Raw genomic sequence first — 24622 nt, forward strand, 5'->3', positions numbered from 1 at the left:
CAATGGGTTAAAAAAAGACATCCACAGTTTCTCTTACTTTCATGCTATTCAGGAGCCATGTGCACCCACTGACTAGTAAAATCTGCTTCTCCCTCTCTTGATTAACAATTACCAATGGTGTACATATATTTTGCAGCCAGTTTAGACCTGTCATTTTGTCCTCTTGGAGTACAGTATGTAGTGTAGTTTTTCTTAGTCGTTTAGACTAAATAAAATAATTGTTTAATGTTTCTCTTGCGGTCAGCTGCGAAGCCAAGAGAAAGTAGGCTTTTATAAAAAGGTAGTGCAAAAACGCATAGGAGCTTTAGATAGTGAAAACACAAGTTGAACCCCGTACATTTTACGAGATGGGGTTGGGGTTTGGAAGGTGTCGGATCAGATTTTAGAGGTGTTCTGGCACAAATAAGCCCTGAAGCAGTGAGTCCACAGGAACAAAATTGAAAACCACTGGACTTCACTGGAAATGTCCACATTGCAACTTTCTACACATTTTTGACACTACACATTATATCAACAATTACTTCCTAATCAATTACACACCAAATGGAACCAAACATAAGCACTGTCACAGTGTCACATGGCAGCGTTAATCCCAAAAAGATGCTTTGTCCATAACTGCTGACATTAACTCAAAAACACATTTATTTGTTTACTCACTATGCCTATAGTTTCCGAATCAACTCATAAGAACTACTCTGCTGATTTGTGTATTCAGTGTCTGAGAAACTGTCCACATGGATCACTGGTATTTTAAAACCACACTTTTTCCTATCGCATGATAAAGCAGTGTCAGGAGATCGAAAACAGAACCATTCTGAAAACTTAGAAAACCTGCCAGGGTGAAGATTTTCCACAACCGGATAGGGATTTTCCAATACAGAGATTTCACCTCATGACATCAGTGTGAGCGCTGTTTTTTACTTTCCAATTGGCCAGCGTGGCAAACGCATCCCATATTCCACGTGGTTTACCCAGCGGGATGGTTATCACGCTTGCATTGACCTGTATGCAATATACTCGCAAAAACTTCACTGTCTGGTGTGAACCCAACATAAAACAGAACCCCCCAGAAGTTTTTCGCGATTCCGCGATCGCTGAATCCAATGCAAAATCAACAAAAAGTAAAAAAAAAAAAAATTTTATTCTCAATTTAAACTCAAAATAATTGCAAAAAATGTAAATAATCTAAAAAATAAAACATCAAATATATAATACAAATTGAAATAAATCTAATTTGAATTAATTGTTTTACATGATTTATACAAGTTGCATATGCAGCGCACGTGATGTATTTAAATGTCTCCAAAAAAAACGACGTCTAACCTGCGTCCTCACAATCATTACATCATTTCATTATGGTATGCTTCAAACCGATAAATGTTTTTATTCAACTCTTTTCCTGCAGTTAATGAGAGAAAACACTTCCCTGCCACTGATGAGTTTTACAACAATTCGGGTTTTAGGTGTATTATGGTAGGGTAAGACCTTAGATGATGTAAGATGCTCCGGGGAGTGAAATAAAAGAAAAAGCAAGATCGTGGATAAAAATAAGAGTTATACAACCTTCCTTTGGCATAATCCCTACTGTTTTAGATCTGTTTTAAATCTCGTCTTGACAAGAGACCAAAATAAAGAAGCTTTATTTTTATGATTTGTGTCATTGTGCCAGGATTGCACACCTAACATAGTAGGCTACCTAATATGGTGAATAAGAGATATACATATATAATTTTGTACATTTCAAAATTGTCCGCAAATTGCTGGGAATAACTGCCACAAAATCAGTCATTTTTATTGCAAAAAATAAATAAATAAATAAATAAATAATAAAAATCACACAATAAATCGTGAAAAACAAGGGGGTCTGATAAAAAGTATCATCATCTCTGCCTGTTGATTCGGCGTGCCCTTAACATGTAACAGTGCGTTTTTGTGTTTTCATGTGGATGGAGATTTTTTTTTTAAATGAAAGCAGCGAAAACTCATTCATAAAATACCCCTGTACATGTCAACATTGGCCTGAATTTACACTGAGCAAACCGGTTTGTAGTCTAAAAGAGGAGGTGTTCTAGTGCCTGTCACTCTGAATATTCATGCGAGAAGTGAATAAAACCTTTCTCTTGTGCAGCTCCTCAGAAGGAAGGCTTTGTCACAAAACCAGCTGAGACTGAAGGACTACAACAGAAGTATTTGTGCTGCCGTGACAGCAGCTGTGAAAAACCCATTGAAAGTCACAAGACATCTCTGGTGAACCAAATTCCATAAGGGGCGACTAATGTCCAGCAAACACCAAATGTGAAATCTAGTTTTAACCTTAATGCAAAATTAGTGTTGTCAGTTTAGTTCCAACACATACCTGTAGTTTTCAAATAAGCTCAAAGGACTTGATCAGCTGGATCAGGTGAGATTAATTAAGGTCGATGCTAAGCTCCGCAGGAGTTTGACGCCCCTCAATTACAGGGCTATTATGCCACATTTATGGATAAAACAGCTGGTTATATAAAGAAAACAACACAAACAATAGTTAAATTTAATCCTTCTCTGAATCTGTCGGAACACCTCTAACACGTTTTTTCCCCACACACCTGGTTCTCCTTAAGCACTGAGACTTGTTTCTGCAGGGAGATATTCTCCTCCTCCAGCTCGCTGTTATCCTGTAGCTGCTGCGCCTCTCGAGTCTTGTACTCCTTCATCTCCTCTCTCATTCGGGTCTTCTCCACCTCCAAACACTCGCACTCCTGGAGAAAACACAGGTTGTCAAGAAAATCCCACTGAACTCTGAACAGACTGTAAGGAATCAATTAAATCTGCATGTGGTGGTAGATTTATAGGGTCATAAAATGGACAATCCAAATGTTTTTCAAATTTACACATATAAGGTGTTACTCTATAATTAAATTAATATAGCACATTTCAAAACTACCCAGTTTTAAACATTATTTGTTACTTTTCTACCTTTTTGAAACATTTGGACATCAAAAGATTTGTAATTGGAACATCTTGATATGCCACTTAATGAGAGTGACTAGCTGAGTGACTAGTTTCCATCATCCTGTGTTAATGTGCATTTTAAAGTTTGTCGTGAGAAACAAGTGATGGAAAATAACCTTATATGCATTACCACTATGTGAACAGTGCTTGTCGTTAGAGCCAATCACAGACATTTCTGTTGAGTGCATGAGCATAATGGCCAATTATAGGCATTTAATCAGACTGTGCTCAAAAAGTAAGTGGGGTTATCTTGTGCATTTGTTCTAAATGCACCTGTTGTCTTCTGTGGCTGTACTTTAGTTTTGTTTACATTAAAACTGGTGTGTTTTCTTTCAGCTGGTAAAGTTTATGGTTCCGTTCATATATCTGACTGCTTGTATTAAAAGATAAAATTTTATTATTGTGAAGTAAAATGAAATAATTGTGTGTGGAAAGCATTGTCAATGGATCGTGATGCACCTTAAAATTGGATTGAACTGAATCGATATGATAATCGTAACCGAACTGAACCTTGAGACCAGAATAAGTTCACACCTCTAGTCTCTCCGTTATGCGTGTCTTGTTTACTTTTGTTTACTAGGTTACCAATACTACAGTCAGCCTCTTTAAAAACTTGAAGGAAACACACCATGGCATGGCATAACAGATGTATATGTATGTGTATTGATGGTTTGCAATATTAAATTATTTAAAAAATAATATTATTTTAATAATTTCCTGTCCTTTATTCACTGAAAATTATAAAAACATTGTTTTATTTTGTTTTAATTTAAATAATAAATTGCATAATGCTAAATTGTGTATAATGTTAATCATTAGGAGATTACAGAGAATTATCAATTTTAATACGATTACTATAGTTGAAATTAGGGGTGTCACGATTTTGATTTTTAATCGAAATCGATCGAAATTTATGCTCAATTTCGATTATCAAATCAAAAAATAGAATCGTCGATGCTGCCACGCCCCCATGTCACGTCAGCTTGGCTTGCCAAGTGGGAAAAAAACAGGCTTGTTGAAGTGCTTGTTAAACTGCAGAAGCAGGAGACCTGTCGACAGAACTTAAACCCTCTCCTCTTTCAATGAAGTCGCCGGTGTGTAAGCATTTTGGATTTCCAGTGAGTTATGTTGACAACGTTCGTGTTGTCGACAAAAAAACACAGTTTTGCAAGTTCTGCTATGTACGTATTACGTACGGTTCGTCCGATAGACAACACCGGCATCGCGATCCTCCGCCCGCCCCTGTTGCAAATCCGCTCGTGAAAAGTACACACTCAGGCCCTGTTTACACTGTCTTTGTTTTTAAATGGCATTTTAGAACGACAACGATTTGACATCCACAGTGGCGTGTAGCATTTCTGAGCAGCCCTCCTTCCTCTCTACCTCTAAAAATGCACATCACGTGACCACACAGACACTGCCATGCGCTCGAGACAGCAGGTCCAGGCAGTCAGAGGACTGCTTCAATCTTTCACTCACTTGTACTTAGTCATTTTAGCGAACACCTCAGATACTGTTGGCTGGTTCCTGTTGGTTGTGCGTCTTTTTTACCGACACCATTATAACGACACAGATCAGTGCCTATTCACGAGTCCTGCAGATAAAGTGATTGACAGGTGGTAATTATGTGTGTAACTTGCCTTTATTCATTTACTGTATGATTTGTTTATGGGTAAAACAAAGACCATCCAGTTCAGGTAGTTTAAATGGTAGGCTACAAATAATTAATTGGTCATTAATTAATTATTCATAATCGAAAATCGAATCGAATCGTGCTTTTAGAATCGAAAATGTAATCGAATCGAGGATTTGGAGGATCGTGACGCCCTTAGTTGAAATAACAGTTGGACACTTACAACTAGACTATCTTTTTCTAGCATTTAATGCAAAGCAGAAATCTATCCTTGACGCCTGAAGCCCTGGTCAGATCAAACAATTTTGGCATGATTTCCTTGACGAAGGGTGTCGTGGGGATTCGCAAACGACAAATGGGTGTCGTGACACAAGATTTAATCGTTTCTTTTCATGCAATGTGGCATAGTTCATGACAAATGATACCATGCCTGCGACGCCTCATGACACCATCGCAGAAAGTCTGTTATGTTTAGTTTTTTTCCCCCGATCTTCCCCAAAAGTTCCGTCACATGGATGAGAGAGTGCAATAGGAGAACATCAATTTTAGCATTTTTACTTATGGGTGGGTCATAGGTGGATAAGATCAATCATTGGTTATGCAAATTTTAACTACCTTCTCTAAAATATTAAGGTGTTTAAAGCTATTTTTTCTGACAGACTGGCACAAATACGTCTTCCTTTTCACGAGTTTGAGTTCTATCAGCTCTTTAACAGAGTTTGTTCAGCCAAGGTAATCTGGAAACATGTTTAGTGCAGCGAATAAATTGCAAAAGCATTTCCTGCTTATTCAAATTTGTCATTAATAGGGAAAACAGTTTAATATAAGCTTCTCGCAAACTGAATATTTCACTTTAATTTTATTTAGACTAGATTATTATTTTATTTAACAATAAATATTCCAGTCCAGTTATCTCTCCAAGAGTAGCTTCTTTCATTTCATAAACATTGTTAAAAGAGTAACTCAATACAAAATTTCCTGTTTGAAATGATCATTTAATGATCAAGAAATGCTTGTTTATTTGTCTGTACTTAATATCATATCTCACAAATTTAACATAGATGTGTAAGTGTGTGTTTGTTTATGAACAGTGAGATTTTTTTCTATTTCACTGCACCACCCCCTTTAAAATATGTTTAACATTGATACAGCTATCAGTGACAAGTGTATTGTACGTGCACAATAGTTCTATAAGTAGTTCACATGACCTCTCTTCTTTTTAAGCTGACACTGAAACTCAAGCAGGCTTGGTGTCACATGACCTGGCCTCATGAAAACAAGGTGTCTTATTCCCACTTTTACTTTGATCAGCTAGAGATCTAGCAAAGGGTACGTCCATTATCACCATTTCAGCTGTTTGTTTGCGTTTAATGCCATGCCAGCATCTATGCATATTTTTATAGGGGGAAAACATATACTGCATTATATGAAGTTTTTAACAATGTACTCTGTGCTAAAACTGTGTTTGGCTTAACAGTGTTAAAAAATCTGTTTAAAAAAAAGAAGAAAAAAAAAAGAAAAAAAAAGAATAAAAATTTGAATTCATAATTGAAGCAGACACAATCCAATTAATAGAACATGCTTCATGAATAAAGTGCTTTTGCAAATAGAACGTGTGGCAGGAACACACTGCTCCCTTGTGTGACAACATGGGAAAATCAATAAGCCAGAATAAAAAAAAAAAGCCAGATTACAATTAGCTTAATTATACTGGGAAAAAGAATAATTATTGGAGACATGTCCTGCGGTTTGCAGGAACTAAGTTTGAACTGTTTGGCCATAATGACCATGTTACATTTGTAGGACAAAGGGGAAAGCTTAAAAGCCTAGGAACACCATCCCAACTGTAAAGTATGGGGGTGGCAGCATCATCTTGTGGGGCTGTTTTGCTGCAGGAGGGACTGGTCCACTTCACAGCATAGATGCCATCATGAAGAAAGAACATTATGTAGAAATACTGAAGCAACATCTCAAGACATCAGCCAGGAAATTAAAACTTGGCAAAAATGGGTCTTCAAAACAGACCATGACCCTAAGCATACTGCCAAATTAGTTAAAATGTGCTTTAAGGACAACAGAGTGAATGTTTTAAAGTGGCCATCACTAAGCCCCGACCTAAATCCAATAGAAAATTTGTGGGCAGAGTTGAAAAAGCTTGTGCGAGCAAGACAAATCCAACAAATCTGACTCAGTTACACCAATTCTGTTAGGAGGAATGGGACAAAAGTCCTGCAAACTATTACGAGAAGCATAACATTTTTTTTAAAAAATGGTCATGAAATTCAAAGCGCTTTTACACAATGGGGAAATCTCCTCATACACCACCAGTATCCACCTGGATGACGCGTCGGCAGCCATATTGCACCAGATGGCACACCACACACAAGCTGATTGGTGAAGAGGAGACAGAGTTATGAAGCCAATTTTGATATGTGGGATGGTTAGCAGGCCATGATGAACAGAGGCCAGTGGGTAAATTTGGCCATTATACTGGGGTTAAACCCCTAGTCTTTTTGAAAGACATCCTGGGATTTTTAACAACCAGTCGAGGTCTAGTCAGGACCTCGGTTTAATGTCTCGAAAGAGCAGTATAGGGTACCCTTCCCTAGAATGGGGCGTTAGAACCCACATAGACCACATGTTGAGTGCCCCCTGCTGGTCTCACTCACACCACATCCGGCAGCAACCTAGCATTCCCATATGGTATCCCATCCACCCTGCTTAGCTTAAGTGGGCGACCATGTGAGAGTTGCAGAGAGCTAGCTGCCGACTAAATATAGTAAGGCCCTATCTGATAACTCAATATTTATTTAGATAAACAATCAATGCCTAAAATAAATGTAATTTATCACATGGTTGCAATATGTAATTTCACTATATATTGTGCAGCCCTAGTTGCTTCTTTTGGTAATTGTACTTTTATGGCAATGTAATGTTCATATAAATACTTTAGCTATTATAATACAGACCCTGGGCTTACTCATTGATGACATTAAACGTACCTTTTTCATCTGTGTGGAAAGGCTGACCAGTCTCTCGTTTTCAGCCGAGGTATTGTTCAGCATGACGCGGGCCTGTTTAAGCTCCGCCTGCAGCTCATCCATGCGAATATCCATTTCTGCCTCCTTGTTGGCCGACTCCTGCAGGAGCCTCTCCTCTCGACTCTCGCCATCTGCAGCTGCACGCTTATGGCTGCTCACAGAGTCTGCCAGTGCCTATAAAGCGCATACACATTTCAATAAATCATTCACTGTCATCCATCAAAGTCAAAACACTGAGTTACACTAGTAAAGACTGCCAATTCCCAACAACAGAAGAAACAAAACAATGAGATGATTGACAGAACGAACAAGCGATTCTGACACAATTTACGTCCCTCTGCTACTTTGCGTGAATATGTGAAATTCTTTTAACGAGAACAGCAGTTTTCGGAGCTGTTGAAAATTAAGAAGTTGTCCGTCTCGAGTTATTCGAAGGAATTTGTTTATTTGCCTTGCCAACAAACAACAGCAACTGCATTGAGAGTGAGTGAAGTGTAACACTATGCGTCACTGCTTCACATTCTGACTTCAGTGAGGGTGTAATTACAATGTTTAGTTCACACTAAGTGCTTGGACAAATGGTAACAAATGTACGGCAGATTGTTTCGCACTGAACTGAACCGCTTCCAGATGATCCAAGATCGTCCAGGTTGCTAATAAATGTAGCCACACAATTTTCTGAACATTATAATTTGAGTCGTGTGACAACGTGTGGGAGAAACATGCTTGTGTTACTCTATAATTAATGATGAAAGGCAGCCTGAAGAGGGGGAAGTGCTCTATACCTCTCTGTGCAAGTTACCAGTATGTTTAGCTGTTTAAAAAAAGACTAGCCTAGTTCAGACTAAAAAATAAAGATCAATGTCATCTCGTTTCTCTAAATGATGTGACATAAAGATGACAGTCTATCTGAACTCTTTTTCATCATACAAAAGCAGGAGTTGATTTGTAATGCCAAGTTAAAATCCACAACACACTCAAAAAGGTAGAAAATGTAGAAATGAATTTTTTTGTCTAAATTTATATTACAATTTACAGCAAATGTGTTAATGTAACAGCTTTAAAATAATATTTGTATCAGATTTTATATTATTGTTATAAATAGGGCTGCACAATATAGTAAACTTTGACATTGCAATATTTTGTTTTGTTGCGATTCATATTGTGTTATGAATACAATTTCACTACATAGCTTGAATAGCTCTATTAGAAAAGAATTCATTAAATTTGACTGATTTGGGATTATTCTGAAAGATTACAGGAGTTATTCTGGTATATTATTGGGAAGATAGAAGTGAAATATTTTACATGACAGTTTTCAAGCACAGAAATTATAATTAAATAATCAAATGTAAAACAACACTGTATAGTTATTGTATTAATAACTTAATAAATAAATCTTTGTTAGAGTTACAATTTCTTGTGCCCGAATACTTAAACTCTATTATGGTTAAACTCTCTTCGGTGAATCCAAAAATCTTCTGGTTCTGAACTGTGGCTCCTAGTAAAATATAATTCAACATATAAACTCAACATTGCACTTCCTATTGCGAATGTGCACATTGCGATTTTAATGCAGAAACTATATAATGTGCATTTCTAATTCCAAATATAAATTTTTTAGCATTTTGCATGTTTTTAGTTTTTTTGGTTTTTAATTTTTAATTTTATTTATTACTTATTATTATTATTATTAATATTTAGTACATCAAGTTGCTGTGGATACTTGTCAAAAATAACTAACTAAATAAAAAATAATAATAATTCTAATAATATATTAAAGCTGCAAGCAGCGATGATAGGGACTTCGCACCCGGGCTCACTGCCGCCCGGTGGCCTCAGGAAGACAGAGAACAGCGAACAACGTCAATTTAAGCTGATATATATAAAGAACCTGAGAAAATCACAGATTTATGCAGAGCTTCCTCCTGTCAGCAGGTGGCGCTATAACTGTGACTCAAGATTGTTATGTAGATGCTTTCAGTAGAAGAGTCTTATCAACCATGTGAATTTTCAGGCAGATCTGACGTTGTTTGGCTGAGTTATAAGCCAAACTACCTTCTGCCAGCAGGTGGCGCTATGACAGACTCAATATTGTTACGTGGATGTGTTCAGGAGAGGAATTGATTCAACCATATGAAGTTTCAGGCAGATCAGAGATTGTGTGGCTGAGTTATAAGCCAAACTATATTCTGCCAGCAGGTGGTGCTATGAAAGACTCAATATAATTATGTAGATGTGCTCAGGAAAGGGCTTTTATCAACCGTGTGAAGTTTCAGGTAGATCGGACATTGTGTGGCCGGGTTACAAGCCAAATTACCTTCTGCCAGCAGGTGGCGCTATGACAGACTCAATTAGACTCCCCGTTCCATGGCGAAGCGTTGAGGTTTGTCATGCCGCCATGGACACGCCCCTCTGCGAAAACTCTAGATCTTCACAATATATCATCGCTAGAGCTTTCAGATGACACCACTCAAATTTGGTGCTGATACGATAAAATTTGGTGAAGGAGTATGTTACAATGTAAAACATGTCATTTCCTGTGGCCAGCAAGTGGCGCTATAACTTTATTTGGATATTGGCAGGGAAACATGTTCAGGTCAGGACTTTTATCAAATGTTTGAATTTTGAGGCAGATCGGATAATGCATGCCAGAGTTACAACGACTTCCTGTTTTGTGGCGAATCATCAAAGTTTGCGAGGCCGCCACGGACACGTCCATCGATGAAAACTCTAAATCTTCGCAATTTAACATTGCCGTGATTCATTCCGCGGAAGAAGAAGAAGAAGAAGAATTTATAGATTTATCCTAAATTTGTAATGACCACAAAGAGATCGCCTCTCGTGTCATTCAAATCACATGTATGAAAGCATTTATCTTTCTTGTAAAATATAAAGATGACAGAAGAAGTTGTGGTAGGTTATAAGCGATGTGGTGGGTTTCATTAAAGTTGTTTTCTGTCACTACTTTAGCCTACATCAAAAAAACACCAACGCAACATAAATAATAAATGATGTTGATTTACATATGTTAATTAATCCTTCTGATCGCTGCATTCAAATCTGAAAACGCAAAGATCAAAAACTTTAGCTTTTTGAAGTTACAAACAGTCAAATAACACAGAAGTACTGGGACAACAGGTTATAGTTTAGATATAACCACTGATGTTTATGGTAAAGATTAAAATCCCTGTCATATGAATTTAAGGACGCTCAAAAATGAAAGTTGTAGGCAGCAATTACATAATTTAACCAATAACCATCAAAACAACCAGCCATCAAAAATATGCCACTGAATAATTCTTCAAAAATGATCCATCTAGTAATGAAACATGACGTTTTAGGAGTGAATAACTAAATCACTTATTGAAGATGATACTAAAAATGAATATGGTCGTACAAATTATGTTAGATTTAAAAGTTTAGAGTTAAATGGAATTTTTAACAGTACTGAATATTTTAAAATTTATTTTTATTCAGCTGATTATTTATTTTTATTTTTTAATAAAATTACAGGATCTAAGTTTTGTTTATTAAAAACAAGTGTGTCTTGCAGAGCTGTTTTTTTTGTAATAAATGAAAAGCAAATTACATTTGTCTCCTCCCCTTTTTGGCTGATCCAAAAAATGGTCCGATCCGGGACAAAAACTGTGATCCAAACCATGAGATTGATGATTCATTACACCACTTACTCATAAATAAGTTTAATAAGAACTATTCCACTAAGAAAATTCATTCAACACAAATATTGATGAGTAGAATCATGAAAGACTAGACAGCAAATTGAATGTGAACCACATCTACATCTTTAGATCTTACAACTAACCAGACATGCTTTCTCTAGCACACTGGACCCAGATCTGTTCATTTCAGTCATCTCACTCTACCACACTCACCTACTTTGATGATTTTATGCTCTACTAATCAGACACACAGAGAGACAGAGAAATACACAAGCCTAATCTTCATACCAGAGGCAGTGAATCAACCATGTGTCACATGTGAACTTTTTATAAAATGAGTCACATATTAGCTGTAGTTTGCCAATAAATAATAATACATAGACAAATGCAATGGCCTAAATATGCTGCTAAACACTAATACTCTAAATGCTCCAAAGCAGGGATTTTGGGAAACAGATTTATGTAATAAATCAGATAACTAAGAGAGCCAAATATGCTGAGGCATAGTAGGCTTACAGGCTAAATGTTTTCAACTCTGGCCATAGACCTCAAAAACAGCTGTCTAAACAGTGCTCTATTAATAGCATCTTAAAATGATAGTGTCCACACAAAACCTCTGTAATCTCAAACACAAGAAAAATAGCTATGTTTTTTTTTTCTCTATGCGAACATTTGTAAAATATCAAGTGTTTTGCTGAAGTTCCTTTTCAATCTGAGTAAATAGAAATGAGCTGACAATTTCTTGCAAAGCTCTAGCACTTTCAGCAAATCAAATCTTAATTTTTTCTCATGTTAAAAAGTAATATATTGATTAATGGATTGTTCTTTAGTGCTTGCTGACAGTTTTTTTTAATCAAGTAGAGAGAGTATCATTTATTTATTTGCAGAGTATATACAGAAATCAGAGAATAAAATTTAATATCTTTTAAGAGCTTTTTTTAAGACTCTTTCTATAGATTTTAAGACCTCATAACCACCATAAATTTCAACCAGTAACATTGGCTGCATTTTAAAATGATGGTATATATTTACCAAATATTGATTGTCAGAAGCCAATCCTAAACTAAAGCATTATTCATATACTGAACAAAAATGCTTATCCAACAGCTGACGCAAAGAGCAAAAAAGGGGATACCTCTCAGACAATTTTAGAAGCTGTCATTCATTCATTCTTACCATACTTATTACTTAAGGTCTTGGTCACTTGTTTATCCTTATAGCATAAGGATATATAGATATCTGTATATCTATATATATATATATATATATATATATATATATATATATATATATATATATATATATATATATATATATATATATATATATATATATATATATATATATATAGATATACAGATATCTATATATATCTATATATATATATATATAGATAGATAGATAGATAGATAGATAGATAGATAGATAGATAGATAGATAGATAGATAGATAGATAGATAGATAGATAGATAGATAGATAGAAGGGATGTAACGGTATTGTAAATACCGTCATACCGCAATATTAATTTTTTCCGCATAGTCGCATGACTCTGTAAAACTATAGGTCTTCTGAGAAAATTTGCTCAGGCGAATGAAGCGAACGGGAGGTAGCGAAAACTACAATTCCCATCAGCCTATGCTTGACCATCATCCCTTGCGGTCTGTTGTCGCTACAGATCCAGTAATGCGGAAATGGAGTGTGCTGCTAGAAGCGGGGATGAAAAAGCTGTAAAACTCTAAAGCGGGTGTTGTCGCCGCGCGAGTTCTTATCAGCTGTGTTGTCGCGCGAGTTCTTATCAGCTGTGTTGTCGCGCGAGTTCTTATCAGCTGTGTTGTCGCGCGCGTACTGAATAGCGGTGTTGTCAGCACACTGTTCAGATTGATGCAGACCTCTATCTTACTCATGGTTTGTCCTCTCAAGTGGGGGAAAGACAATGCACAACGTTACCCACTGCTGTCAACCTGGGCCAAGTCATATCTCTCTTGTCCCAGAAACCTCAGTCCCAAATGAGAGGGTTTTTTTTCTGTTGCAGGGGACATTGTAAATGCCCAGAGATACCAGCTTTTACCAGATTATATTTATATGATAATTTTCCTTTAAACCCATCTCTATCTAAGTGAGTGAGTGATTAAATGTTGAATGTGATGAGTTTTCAACAATACTAAATTAAAACTTTATTTTTTTTACATGGTTTAATATTTTTTTTTGTTATTAAAATTGAAGTTCCTGTTTCAAAGCTTACAGATAGATGGCTAATTTGTATGTCATTGACACCTTTGGCACTTTTTTGGAGTATTTTCATAAGTTTAGTTTTTTCCTGTAAATGATTCAATAAATACTGTACCGTGACATTTATACCGAGGTATTAACGTACCGTGAAATTCTGATACCGTTACATCCCTAATAGATAGATAGATAGATAGATAGATAGATAGATAGATAGATAGATAGATAGATAGATAGATAGATAGATAGATAGATAGATAGATAGATAGATAGATAGATAGATATAGATATGTCTATAAAAGAGTTTATCGATTTCATAAACTACACAGAAGACTTTTAAGGATCTTAAATTTATTTAAATTATATCAATTTTTAATACTTTAAGACACAGAGAACACCCTAAACTAGGTCCTGAGGTAAAACTTTAATTTAAATGTTAGGCTTAAAAAGTTTCTCACACCCAAATTTAGTGTTGTGAAATGACAAATAATGCATGACACGGATAAACAAAGAAAATAGGTCACTGGAAGTAAAGTGTACTTTCCAGATAAAACATTTGAGTATGCAAAATATCTATCTGTCAAGCAAAAGGGATATGAATCTCACAAGGAAAACACTGCTTAGACTCGATCAGAAAAAAAAATAGCAAAGTAAAATATCCCCAGGCTGGTTATAAAAGCGCTAAATGAAAAGTCTTCCTAATTATTGCCTTTTATTTTTGACAAAAACCAGAACTGGGGCGAACATTTGGGGTAAAAATAAATCTAATATACAACCACCCACATATTCACATGAACATACTTCTCATACTTTTTAATAGTAAAAAATAAAAGATATAGAAATTAGAAAAATTATTTGAAAAGACAATGTCCACTTCACAATCACATACACTGTATTATAGCATTCAAAAACAACTTCATCCCTTCTCTTGATGTACCTCTCTGAGCTGCTGCACTTCCATCTTAAGTGCCTCATGTTCCTCCTCCAGCTGGCTGTGTTTGCTCTTCAGCACAGCGCTCTCCTCCAGAACGGCCAGGCCATATCGTGCAGCCTGTAACTTTTCCTCGTTGGCCTCCTGGAGTTCAGCCATCAGCCTCTCCACCTCCATTTGAAGACCCTCTCCACCACCTCTTCCCATCTCCTCCGTCTCTCCGTCACTCTCCTCCAGCATCCTTCACCCAACCTCACACTCCAGCAGAGAACAGATTCTTCACTCCTGTCTCCTCATGCCTGAAGTCAGAAGGCCTGATAACACAAAGAGAGAGAATGTTTTGTGTTTGTTTCCATATTGGCTTTTCTGACTGTCATGGAGAACAAGATACAATTTGCAGAAAATTATTTATAGAAATATCATTTTTATATATACAAAAAGGGTTATAACATTAAAAAGGCTTCAACATGAATACAGAACATAACATAAAAATCTAAAGCAGTTTTCTAAGATTTACTTTTGATAAGAATTCTACAATTTTTGAATTACTCAAGTTTAAAAATATTTCCATCAAAATCTCGCCAGATTAAAAAAAAAAACTGTTTTATGATATTAATAAATATAGGGCATTCCAAAAGTACAAATTTAACAGTTAGTTTGCTATTGTAATTTTGGCGGAACTTCTGGTTTGAGTAGATGTACATGAATAAGTCTTGTGTGTCCAATACAGCATCTTGCTTAAACAAAAATCTTATTGAGGTAAATCTCTCGTCTTTAGTTAAATTTTTTTTTATATATATATAGCACTGAAGAACGATACAATAGCTTAGAATAACTATATGAGCAGTCACATCAATACATAGTTGTTTACTAAACTTAGTATTAAACTTGAGCACCTTCAATATACATATATATATATATATATATATACATATATATATATATATATATATATATATATATATATATATATATAAATGTCTGGCAGTGTTACTATTTTTTTGTTTATTTATTGCCTAGACAAAAACTCTCTGAAAACAATTCACATAGTATCATGCCTTCGTGTTGTTAAAATTGTGGTGTGGAACACCATATTTTTATAGAAAAAAAAAATATATATATATATGATAATATAGCTCTCTGGACTACCAACCAAATACTTGCGAATTAAATAAGTATGACTTTTAGAAAAAGGCTCTTTTAGCTTATTTTATTTGTCTTTATTTTGATCAAAAACACTCAAAAGACATAATATAGTGAAATGTTAATACAAATTAAAACAACTCTTAAAAAAAAATATTCCAATTTGTAATGTATTTGTTTCCAGTGGCAATGCACATTCATAAACAAGTGTAAATGTGCTAGAATTAGCCAAAAAGGCTATTTTTATCCGTAGACCCATGACAACATGTTAAAAGGTCACCCCAAAAACACAGCCTGTTTTTTATTTTATTTTTTTTTAAAAAGACCTTACCATAAAATTATGCTACTAAAATACAAACGACGAATAAGTAAAAAATGTAATAATCAAGACAAACAAACATATGTTTAGTGCTCAAAAAGCATTCATAGCTATTAATGAAGAAAGCATCTCCAGTGCTTAATTAAATAAGCATCAATTCAGCATATTACAATTACTTTTGAAGAATAATATGTCTAAGTAGAATAACGGGGTAGGCATGGGCAGGTTTATGATTCTGACGGTGGGGCTGCATGATATTGGAAAAATTTGATATTGTGATTTTATTTTTGTGATTTGAATATCGTTTCACAGGATAGTTCGAAAAGCACTATTAGATAGTTTTCTAGAGAATCTAACAGTATGCAGGTATACAGAAACTGAATAACCACAATAGAACAATATGTGTTTCAGTTTCCAGTGCAAATATCAAAAAAATCTTAGAGCAAGTAAAAACATGGTTTTGTTTTCCCCGTCAGGAGAAATAAGTCACAATTAAGAGATTTTCATTAAAACAAACTAAATTGTCTGCCAGTGGGGTACGTGAAATAATCAGTTTTTTGCTTTAGATAGATATTTACTTTACATTTATTTAGGTAGATGTACTAAAAACAAGACAGAAATTCAAAGTAAGATTTATTTTTTGCATAAATCAAATAAATTCTGTACAAATACAGTACAATTCTGTAGCTCCTGCTCAACTATAATTCAGACTCAACATTGCATATCTTTGCGATGTGACTATTGCGAATGTGCACATTGTGATATCAGTGCTAAAACAATATATTGAGCAGCCCTATATGACAGTATGATAACCTTGAAAAAAAAAAAAAAAATCACAGTTTCTCTGTATCGTGAATACTGCTCTAAAAATATTATTTTTAAAGGGTACAAAACTAATTCTTTTTTTCTTTCTTTCTTTTTTTAAATGCCATCTATGCATATGTTTTTTGCAAGTGATACTGTTGTCCTAAAAAACAAAGAAAATAAATAAATAATAATAATAAAAATCATACATATACCGTAGGAACAATTTAACAGAAAATTCTGGTGGTTTTAAAACATTGACTTATAACCGCAGTATACATTGAAAACGGTTATCGTCCCATGCCTATAATAGGGGATGAAAAACTGTATTTAACTATAAATTTAAAAAAAATATTAGTAGCCATTTTAGTGAATCTCAACATTCATTGGATTAAAAACATTTAAATCAATATATTAGTTCTCATTTTAGTGAATACGAACATTCACAGTATTAAAAAACAAACAAAAACACCTTTAACATTCTACTAAACATCCCATTTTCTGCAATACAAAAGATGTCATTAATGTGGGTTTGGAATGTAACAACAGGTTGACAGCTAAATATTTTTGGGGATCAATTTCATATGCATTGCTTGAACTAACAAGCTAACCCAAAGGCACAGCTCAAAGGCCTCAGACGTAACATTATTATGAGATTAATAGAGCTGCTAATCTGACATTCAATGAGAAGGTTTCCAGTCAGACCTGGAAGACAGAGCCGATTGAGATTTACTCCAGCAGCTTAGAAGACTTTTACACTTTCACTCTAGCAGGCAATTTGTCAGTCTAATGACACAATGGTTTTACATGGATTAGTGAGACAACAGCTCTAAACCCGAATGCCTATTGTACACTACACAAGCCAAATGACCTCACCAGCCACTTTAATAGTGGTGGAATTGTCATATTTTAGTTGAACTGTGCCATGGTTTTGGTTGTTTATTTATTGCTACAGCAGCAATTTATGGCCATTTCATGGCACGACTAATATTATTAAATAGATAACATAAATATGTCTGTGTAAACAAGTGTTTGGCAATAACAGCTACAAACTGTAGCGTTCACCTTTTACTCCTGGTTCACATATTAACACATGCAGTGACACTTTAAAATATAGACTCGGCTTGTGTTTAAAAAAATGGGCTGTAATTTGTGGCTGACTGGCATTTCAGATTAAAGGAAGTGTTTGTGTTTACTCTTTATCGCAATTGATCCACTAGACTAGTCACATTACAAAAGCGTCATCATATCACACTGTTATCTAAGGATTTGGGCTTTTTATGTCGACTTTAAAACTCTATTTGCTAACTGTTAGTTGTGTCATTTGTTTGGTTTAGCCACTATGCTAACATAAATATTAGTGTTGTTAGCCTTAGCGAAACATCACAATACACGTTTCCAGCTGTCATAAAAGTCATAACTGTAGCCTACAAAATGAACAACGGAGCATTTGTTATAGTATCTGCTAAAGCGCAACGCATCCGCCTTATTTCTTCATTCGCTACAACGTTAGTTCGGTTTAGCCAAGAGGAAATTACCACATGGCACTGGGTAAAGATACAAATGTGGTCTCTTACCTTGCGATTTGGATTACAGAATCATACAGTAATCGGATGAAACATGAATTTGAGCTCGAAGGAAATCAACCCTTTCCTTGCGCGCGCTCCAGAAGTCAGCCGTTTGAATGAATGCACGAGCACAACTCTCAGGATCAGCTGAACAGCCTATTCGTCACTTCCGCCACACGGTTGTGAAAGCGCACGCTCGTGCAGCGCGCGCGGCACTTTCCGTGAAGAGATGCTACATAGGACTGTGGGGCGGATGTGGTTGTGCTGGGGAATAAATAAGATAAATAAGATTAAGTTGTCAGGTAAAACCCAAACGTGTATATTTTTAAGGAGTGTTTGTATGTGATATGCAACCAGCTTAGTTCCAACTTAAGTTACGTAGCATATGAACTCTACTGCAACCCTACTACAAACAAACAAACAAACAAACAAACAAACAAACAAACAAACAAACAAACAAACAAACAGCTTAAACCAGCCTAAGATGGTAGACTGATTTTAGCTGGCTTTAAAGGAGTTCTAGCCATTTCCAGCCTGGCCTTAGCTGTTCTGGGTGGGAGAAGACCTGCCAAAACATTCTATGTCCAGCTTAAACCATGCTGTGAATGGCCATAACCCTTTGTTGACCAGCTTAAAACCAGCCTACCATCTTAGGCTGGTTTAAGCTATTTTTTTTCAGCAGGGAAAATCTAACTAAATCACACAAATTGCTACATAGATTCAATAGTTTTCAATAGCCCTCCATTGCTATATATCAAAATTTAGTTCCCCTTTATAGAAAAAGAAGTAGGCCAGTCTGTTGTCACAATTTGACAATTGCTCTAAAGATGTGTTAACTCGGTTTGTGCAACGTCCTAAGTCATTTATCTTACTTTTTAAATGCTATTTCGATAGTGCTGACCATAGGAGAATACAATGACTTTTCTCTCTCAAAATCAACACCTTTGTTGTTTAGTAGGCTACTTTGTCGCAGGTTTTATAATAAATATGCGTAAAGATGCAGGAATTGATCATATCAGGTGTTGTATCTGTTATATCGGTGTGCCTTATACCAGTTTTCTAATACGACATCTAGTGGTTGAAATGGGTTAGTGCAACCAGATATCCATTGGGCAGCTGTTCATTTGAAAAGCATCAGCAAGTGCCAAATCATCATATTAGAAAAAAAGTGGCAAGTAAGTGTTGATAAGAAGTGGCATCCAACAGCTGACTAGTTCACTATTACTTTGTAGACGCAAGGGACATTCCACCAAAAGTGTACATTATCTGTCCCTGAAATTAAAAACATAAATACAGTGTATAAAAAGTATTTCATCCCAAATATTTCTAAAATGGACTGATGGTTGGATTCTGTAAGTTGTTCAGTAAAGGAATATGTCATTCATTATGTTTTCAGATTTTTGTTCTTAATTAAAACACGTTACAAAAGTACAAACTTTGTCATTGTCCTTGTCCTTAGCACAATTGAACCTACAGCTTTAATAGTTTTGTTATGCTAAAAACTGTTATTTAGAAAAAAATACTTCAGAAATAGCAAGTTTAAGTTGTTATCGTTCACATCAATTGATTATAAATATGAAATTATAAATAAATTATACAAATAAATAATACAAATAAATGTACAATTGCCCCCATGTTTCTGTCAGTCCTGTTACATTTACATAAAATTTATCATAAAATTCATGCAATATATCTTTAAAGCTCTGAATCAAAGAAAGTGACATCATTTGAGAAGCTGACAGTGATCAAGGATGCGTTTTATCATTAAATTGTGTAATTTTATGCTTGCTTTTGTACTATTTTTCATGAAGACAAGCTTAAAAGTCAGGCCCTGTCACATTTTTTATAAGTGAAAATGTATGTTTCTGGTAGAATATCCCCTAATGCCGTTTTATTAGTGATAATCAGTGCCAGATTTTGGGGGCACAAGGGCCCATGTGCACTTTTTGCCAAAGTGGGGGTTTCAATTATTTATTATTAGTAGTAGTAGTAATTTTTATTTCATGGGGTTTACAAAGTTTTTAGATTTTAGACTAGACTAGATTTCAACTGAAATTAAATAGAAGTTAATGTAAGTAAGAACTCTACACAAGACACACAGGGACTTCTGGGTTCCTATCCGGCTCTGATGTCAATTGAATATGGCAGGTGCTCCGCATATTTTAGCATGAATTCTAAAATATAATCTCAAATAACATAACCAGTGGGTTCTGTCTTACATTACTTATGTTTTAGTCACTGTAGGCGGTTTCACAGGCATGTGATGGACCAGCTGTAAGCCCAAATAAGATGCCAGTTGTCGTGTTCCTCTCCAACTATATTCAATGTCATCAAATGACAAATTATGAACATCATAAGACAAAGTGCAGGTGTAGTGTATCTTTAGGCAGGATTATGTTACTTCTTCAGAAGTGGTTCATTATTGTACAAACTGATTGGCATCACTAATACCATTTAAAAATTCAGCCCATTCATGTTTAATTAAAACAGAATTCAGTGATAGCATCGAACTATGGAGATTCTCATGAGGGAATTTTGTAGAAGGGGACTGGGCATTGCCCATTACTGTGGGAAACTCACTTTTTGGGTTCCAAGTTGGCCCTAAGCTTAAAGGTCAAGGATCCTCCAGAGTTGCATGCCAGTCACTGCCCTTAAAAACAAACCAATAACGTCAGCAGTGTTTCAGAGATGTGATCATTGATGTAAACGCGAGACCACACACATAACATTTTAATGATGTTTAAGACAATGTTACAAAAAAGTACCTTTTAAACAAATGGTGTTCTTCTGAATTTTTAAAAATTAAATAGTCTAAAAAACAAACAGTCAAACAAATAAACTCACATATCAGTTACATGAAATTTTAAAATATGTTCTAAAATACACTCATCGGCCACTTTGCACATTGCTAGCATCCAGTTTGAAAACCCTTTTAAATTAGAACCATTTTATTTTTTATGGGTGAATATTAAACAAGTAAGGGTTAGATTGTTAGATTTTTTTTGGTCCACATTAACATAACAGTGTCAAGCAACTGCTGCTGATTTGAAAGGGAGTGTTGTTAATCTCCCATTACAGCACATCCCCGATATGTACATAAATTCAAAGCAGCTTTACTTCAAAAAATCATGTTGCTATAGTTAGAAATGAAGAATAATGTGTCAGATGTTATATTTAAGTATTTACAGTATGTACGTAATGTCAATATTACTAATTCTGGAATAAAACAATAATGCATTTATTTAAGTACGATAAACATGTTTAAATTCATGATTATAAAATAAGGATTTTCTAATGGTTTTTAGGCTAAGTTGATTTAGAGTTTTTGCACATGAGGTTTTTGTGGGTGCTGTCATCACATCAGATTTTAAGGTCATCTGAAACCTTTGTGAGAATCTGGATCCTAACTGAAGCTGACAGTTTCAGCTACCACAGGATGGGTTTCCAGAGGCAGAGACTGAAAGCAAATCGAGAAAAAAATAGTGTATTCATTACATTTCAAGCAAAGATACATGTCTTTAATCTACGTTTACAGTTGGAAATTGTTTGAGCTGAGACTATTAGATCTAAGATAATTTAGAGTTGCCATAGAATGATAATCTGCAAATGAAAATATGTAATGTTTGGCTGGCCACAACATTTCCTGTTTTGATTACAATGAATATTTTGCCCCCTAATTTGTAGGTTTATCTTTGTATGTGAGCCTCTTATTTTGAAATCTGACAGGCTTTAAGGAAGAGTTAGGGGCCAATTCAGCCTGATCTCATGAGGAAACAAAAGTATTTTACGTTTTGTCAGTTTAGGGGCTAAGTTGTACGAATTCATACGAGTTCAGTCGTACGAAAATGTATGATTTTAAAAAGTAGGAGTGGCACCCCACCCCTAACCCCAACCGTCTTTGGGCTATGAGCAAATCATACTAAATTGTATGAATTAGATCCTACGAATTCATATGAATTAGCCACTAAATCAAAAAGTTACGAATTGCCGTGAGAGTGTGTTGGCCAATCAAACTGACTGCAGTTTTTAGTTCTGAGAATGTGAGGCGAACCACACTGCACTTGTTATAATCTTAATATATTATAATAATATTGTGAGATTCACAATTTGATTTCAGTCATACATCTCTGAATAACTTGAAACGGTGACCACTAGCAAATAACATAAAATCACCAAGAGGCAACACTCTAGTACGATTTGGGAAACAGCCACTAGATGGCACAGCAGCCATTTTGGAATGAAAACTCCAATAGAACAACAGCAGGTCTGTAAAACAAACTATTAAATTTGCTTATGATTGTGATAGTAAGTGTTTTATTGTCGTCTTTCAGGTTGAAACTCAGCTTTAATGCACTTTTCAAATAAATAAAAAACAAAGCAGCTGCTTGCCATAGCGACAGCAATAAGATCCAGTGGACAGCCACTCCAAAATGGCGGAATCCAAGGCTGTTGCTGGGCGCTGCTGTTGCAATGGAACATTCTATTAAGTGCCGCCTCTTGGTTATTCTAAGCTCTTTGCCACTAGTTTCTCCTCCATCTTTAAAAGTCCAAAGTTGTCTTGACAACACAAACATTGCTGTCACCTTAACGGAAACGAGAGGGGTCTGGATGCAGATCTGGTGCAGTGCAATCTGAGTTGCATCCAATGCCCCTAACCCTACCCGTCACAGTGACATCACTCACTCCATTGAGTGCATTGTGTCTAACATTGCATCGTTGAGTGATATGCAATGTTAATGCATCCTGGAAGCTGTGTGTCTGTTGCACCTTGCATTTTGATTTAGAGCTCTGTGAACCTGCAGTTGAAAAAGTGCCTGACATTATTCATCAAGATAGTTTATCCAGTGGATACCTAGCAACATAAAACGAAGAGTGCACTGCTCTTTTCAACAAAAAGTCAGAACTGAAAACTTATTCATTAATTGGCCCCTATAAAGGAGAAGTTTTGTGAAGCAAACTGCTATGCATTGTCAAAGAATGATCACAGCACATCAGGATGCAACGTGAGATATACAGATTATAATTTCAATGCCACTCTGAAGAGGCATAAGGTCTGTTTTTAAATTGTCATTTGTTAGTTTAATGTATATTATGAAATTTGCCACAAACTGTATGTTTAGAATAAGAAACATACAAGTGTATGTTTGTAATAAACTAGTAAATATCATATAAACATTGATGAATCATGCCATATCACTCAGCTCTTACAGTCATTTTTCCGAAGTGAGAGGATGCCAATAAATTTAACAAAAAGCACACTTGTTTATGTGGTGGTTGATTTAAACGTTTGCCTCTGTTTTCATATACATTAAAACCTACAAAATGCAACTTTCTGTTGTCAACATCTCTGTCTGTCCTTTTTGTTAAGAATAATTAGGCCTATATTTCATTTACAACACAACCCAGAAGCAAACAGGTTCAACTGGCTGACATAAAGATTGCACACTCACTCCTTCTAGCTAAAATAAACCTCTCTATCACTTTACCTGAAACAATTAATTTATCAATACTCAAATTTACTCAATTTGTAAAAAAAAGTTGTTGACAACTAAAATATGGTTATTTTGCACATGTATATTTCACAGTACTTCCCCCTGTGAGGGTCACGCATTAACATAAGTAGAGCTCATTAACATTTAAAACCCTTCCAAATATGGTCAAAACCAACCATATCACATAGGGCCAATTAAAAAAGTAAAAATCTATCTGTAAAACCATATTTGGATAATGTTTGCACCTACTTAAGCCATATACCTTCTATGTTGATATCAACAATGAATATATGCAGCTTTAAGGAGCGTTTAATTTGTAATAAAGTGACCAAGAATTTAAAGATACTGTACCTCATTCATTCATTCATTCATTTTCTTTTCAGCTTAGTCTCTTTTTTAATCAGGGGTTGCCACCATGGAATGAAACACCAGCTTATTTTTAACGCAGCGGATGCCTTTCCAGCCACAGCCCATCACTGGGAAACACCCATACACTCTCGTATTTACACATATACACTACGGAACATTTAGCTTATTCAATTCACCTAGAGCGCATGTCTGGACTGTGGGGGAAACCGGAGCACCCGGAGGAAACCCACACAAACATGGGGAGAACATGCAAACTCCACACAGAAATGACAACTGATCCAGCCAGGGTTTGAACAAGCGACCTTTTTGCTATGAGGCGATTGTTCTACCCACTGTGCCACCGTGACACCCAGATATGTACCTGTACTACTTTTTATATAGTTAAATATTTAGTTTTCACTCCTTTTTTTAAATCAACAAC

General features: G+C 35.4%; 1 protein-coding gene across 3 annotated transcripts in view; it reads right to left on the bottom strand.

The window, feature by feature from the left end:
- zgc:162200 overlaps positions 1-18472 on the bottom strand; it is a 40640-nt gene extending 22168 nt beyond the window's left edge. For 2 of the 3 annotated variants that reach the window (XR_015497157.1, XM_087263467.1), the window contains exons 1-4: positions 18350-18472; positions 14513-14820; positions 7627-7839; positions 2586-2738 (exon numbers count right to left, since the gene is read on the bottom strand). Coding sequence is in view for 2 of the 3 variants with exons in the window: in XM_087263467.1 (XP_087119593.1) it covers positions 2586-2738; positions 7627-7839; positions 14513-14746 (600 nt within the window). In the remaining variant the exon portion in view is untranslated. 3 annotated transcript variants of the gene reach the window in all.
- Positions 18473-24622: the final 6150 nt, after the last annotated feature.

Source organism: Danio rerio, chromosome 8 (assembly GCF_052040795.2).
Source record: "Danio rerio strain M-AB ecotype USA chromosome 8, GRCz13ab, whole genome shotgun sequence".
NCBI lineage: Eukaryota > Metazoa > Chordata > Actinopteri > Cypriniformes > Danionidae > Danio > Danio rerio.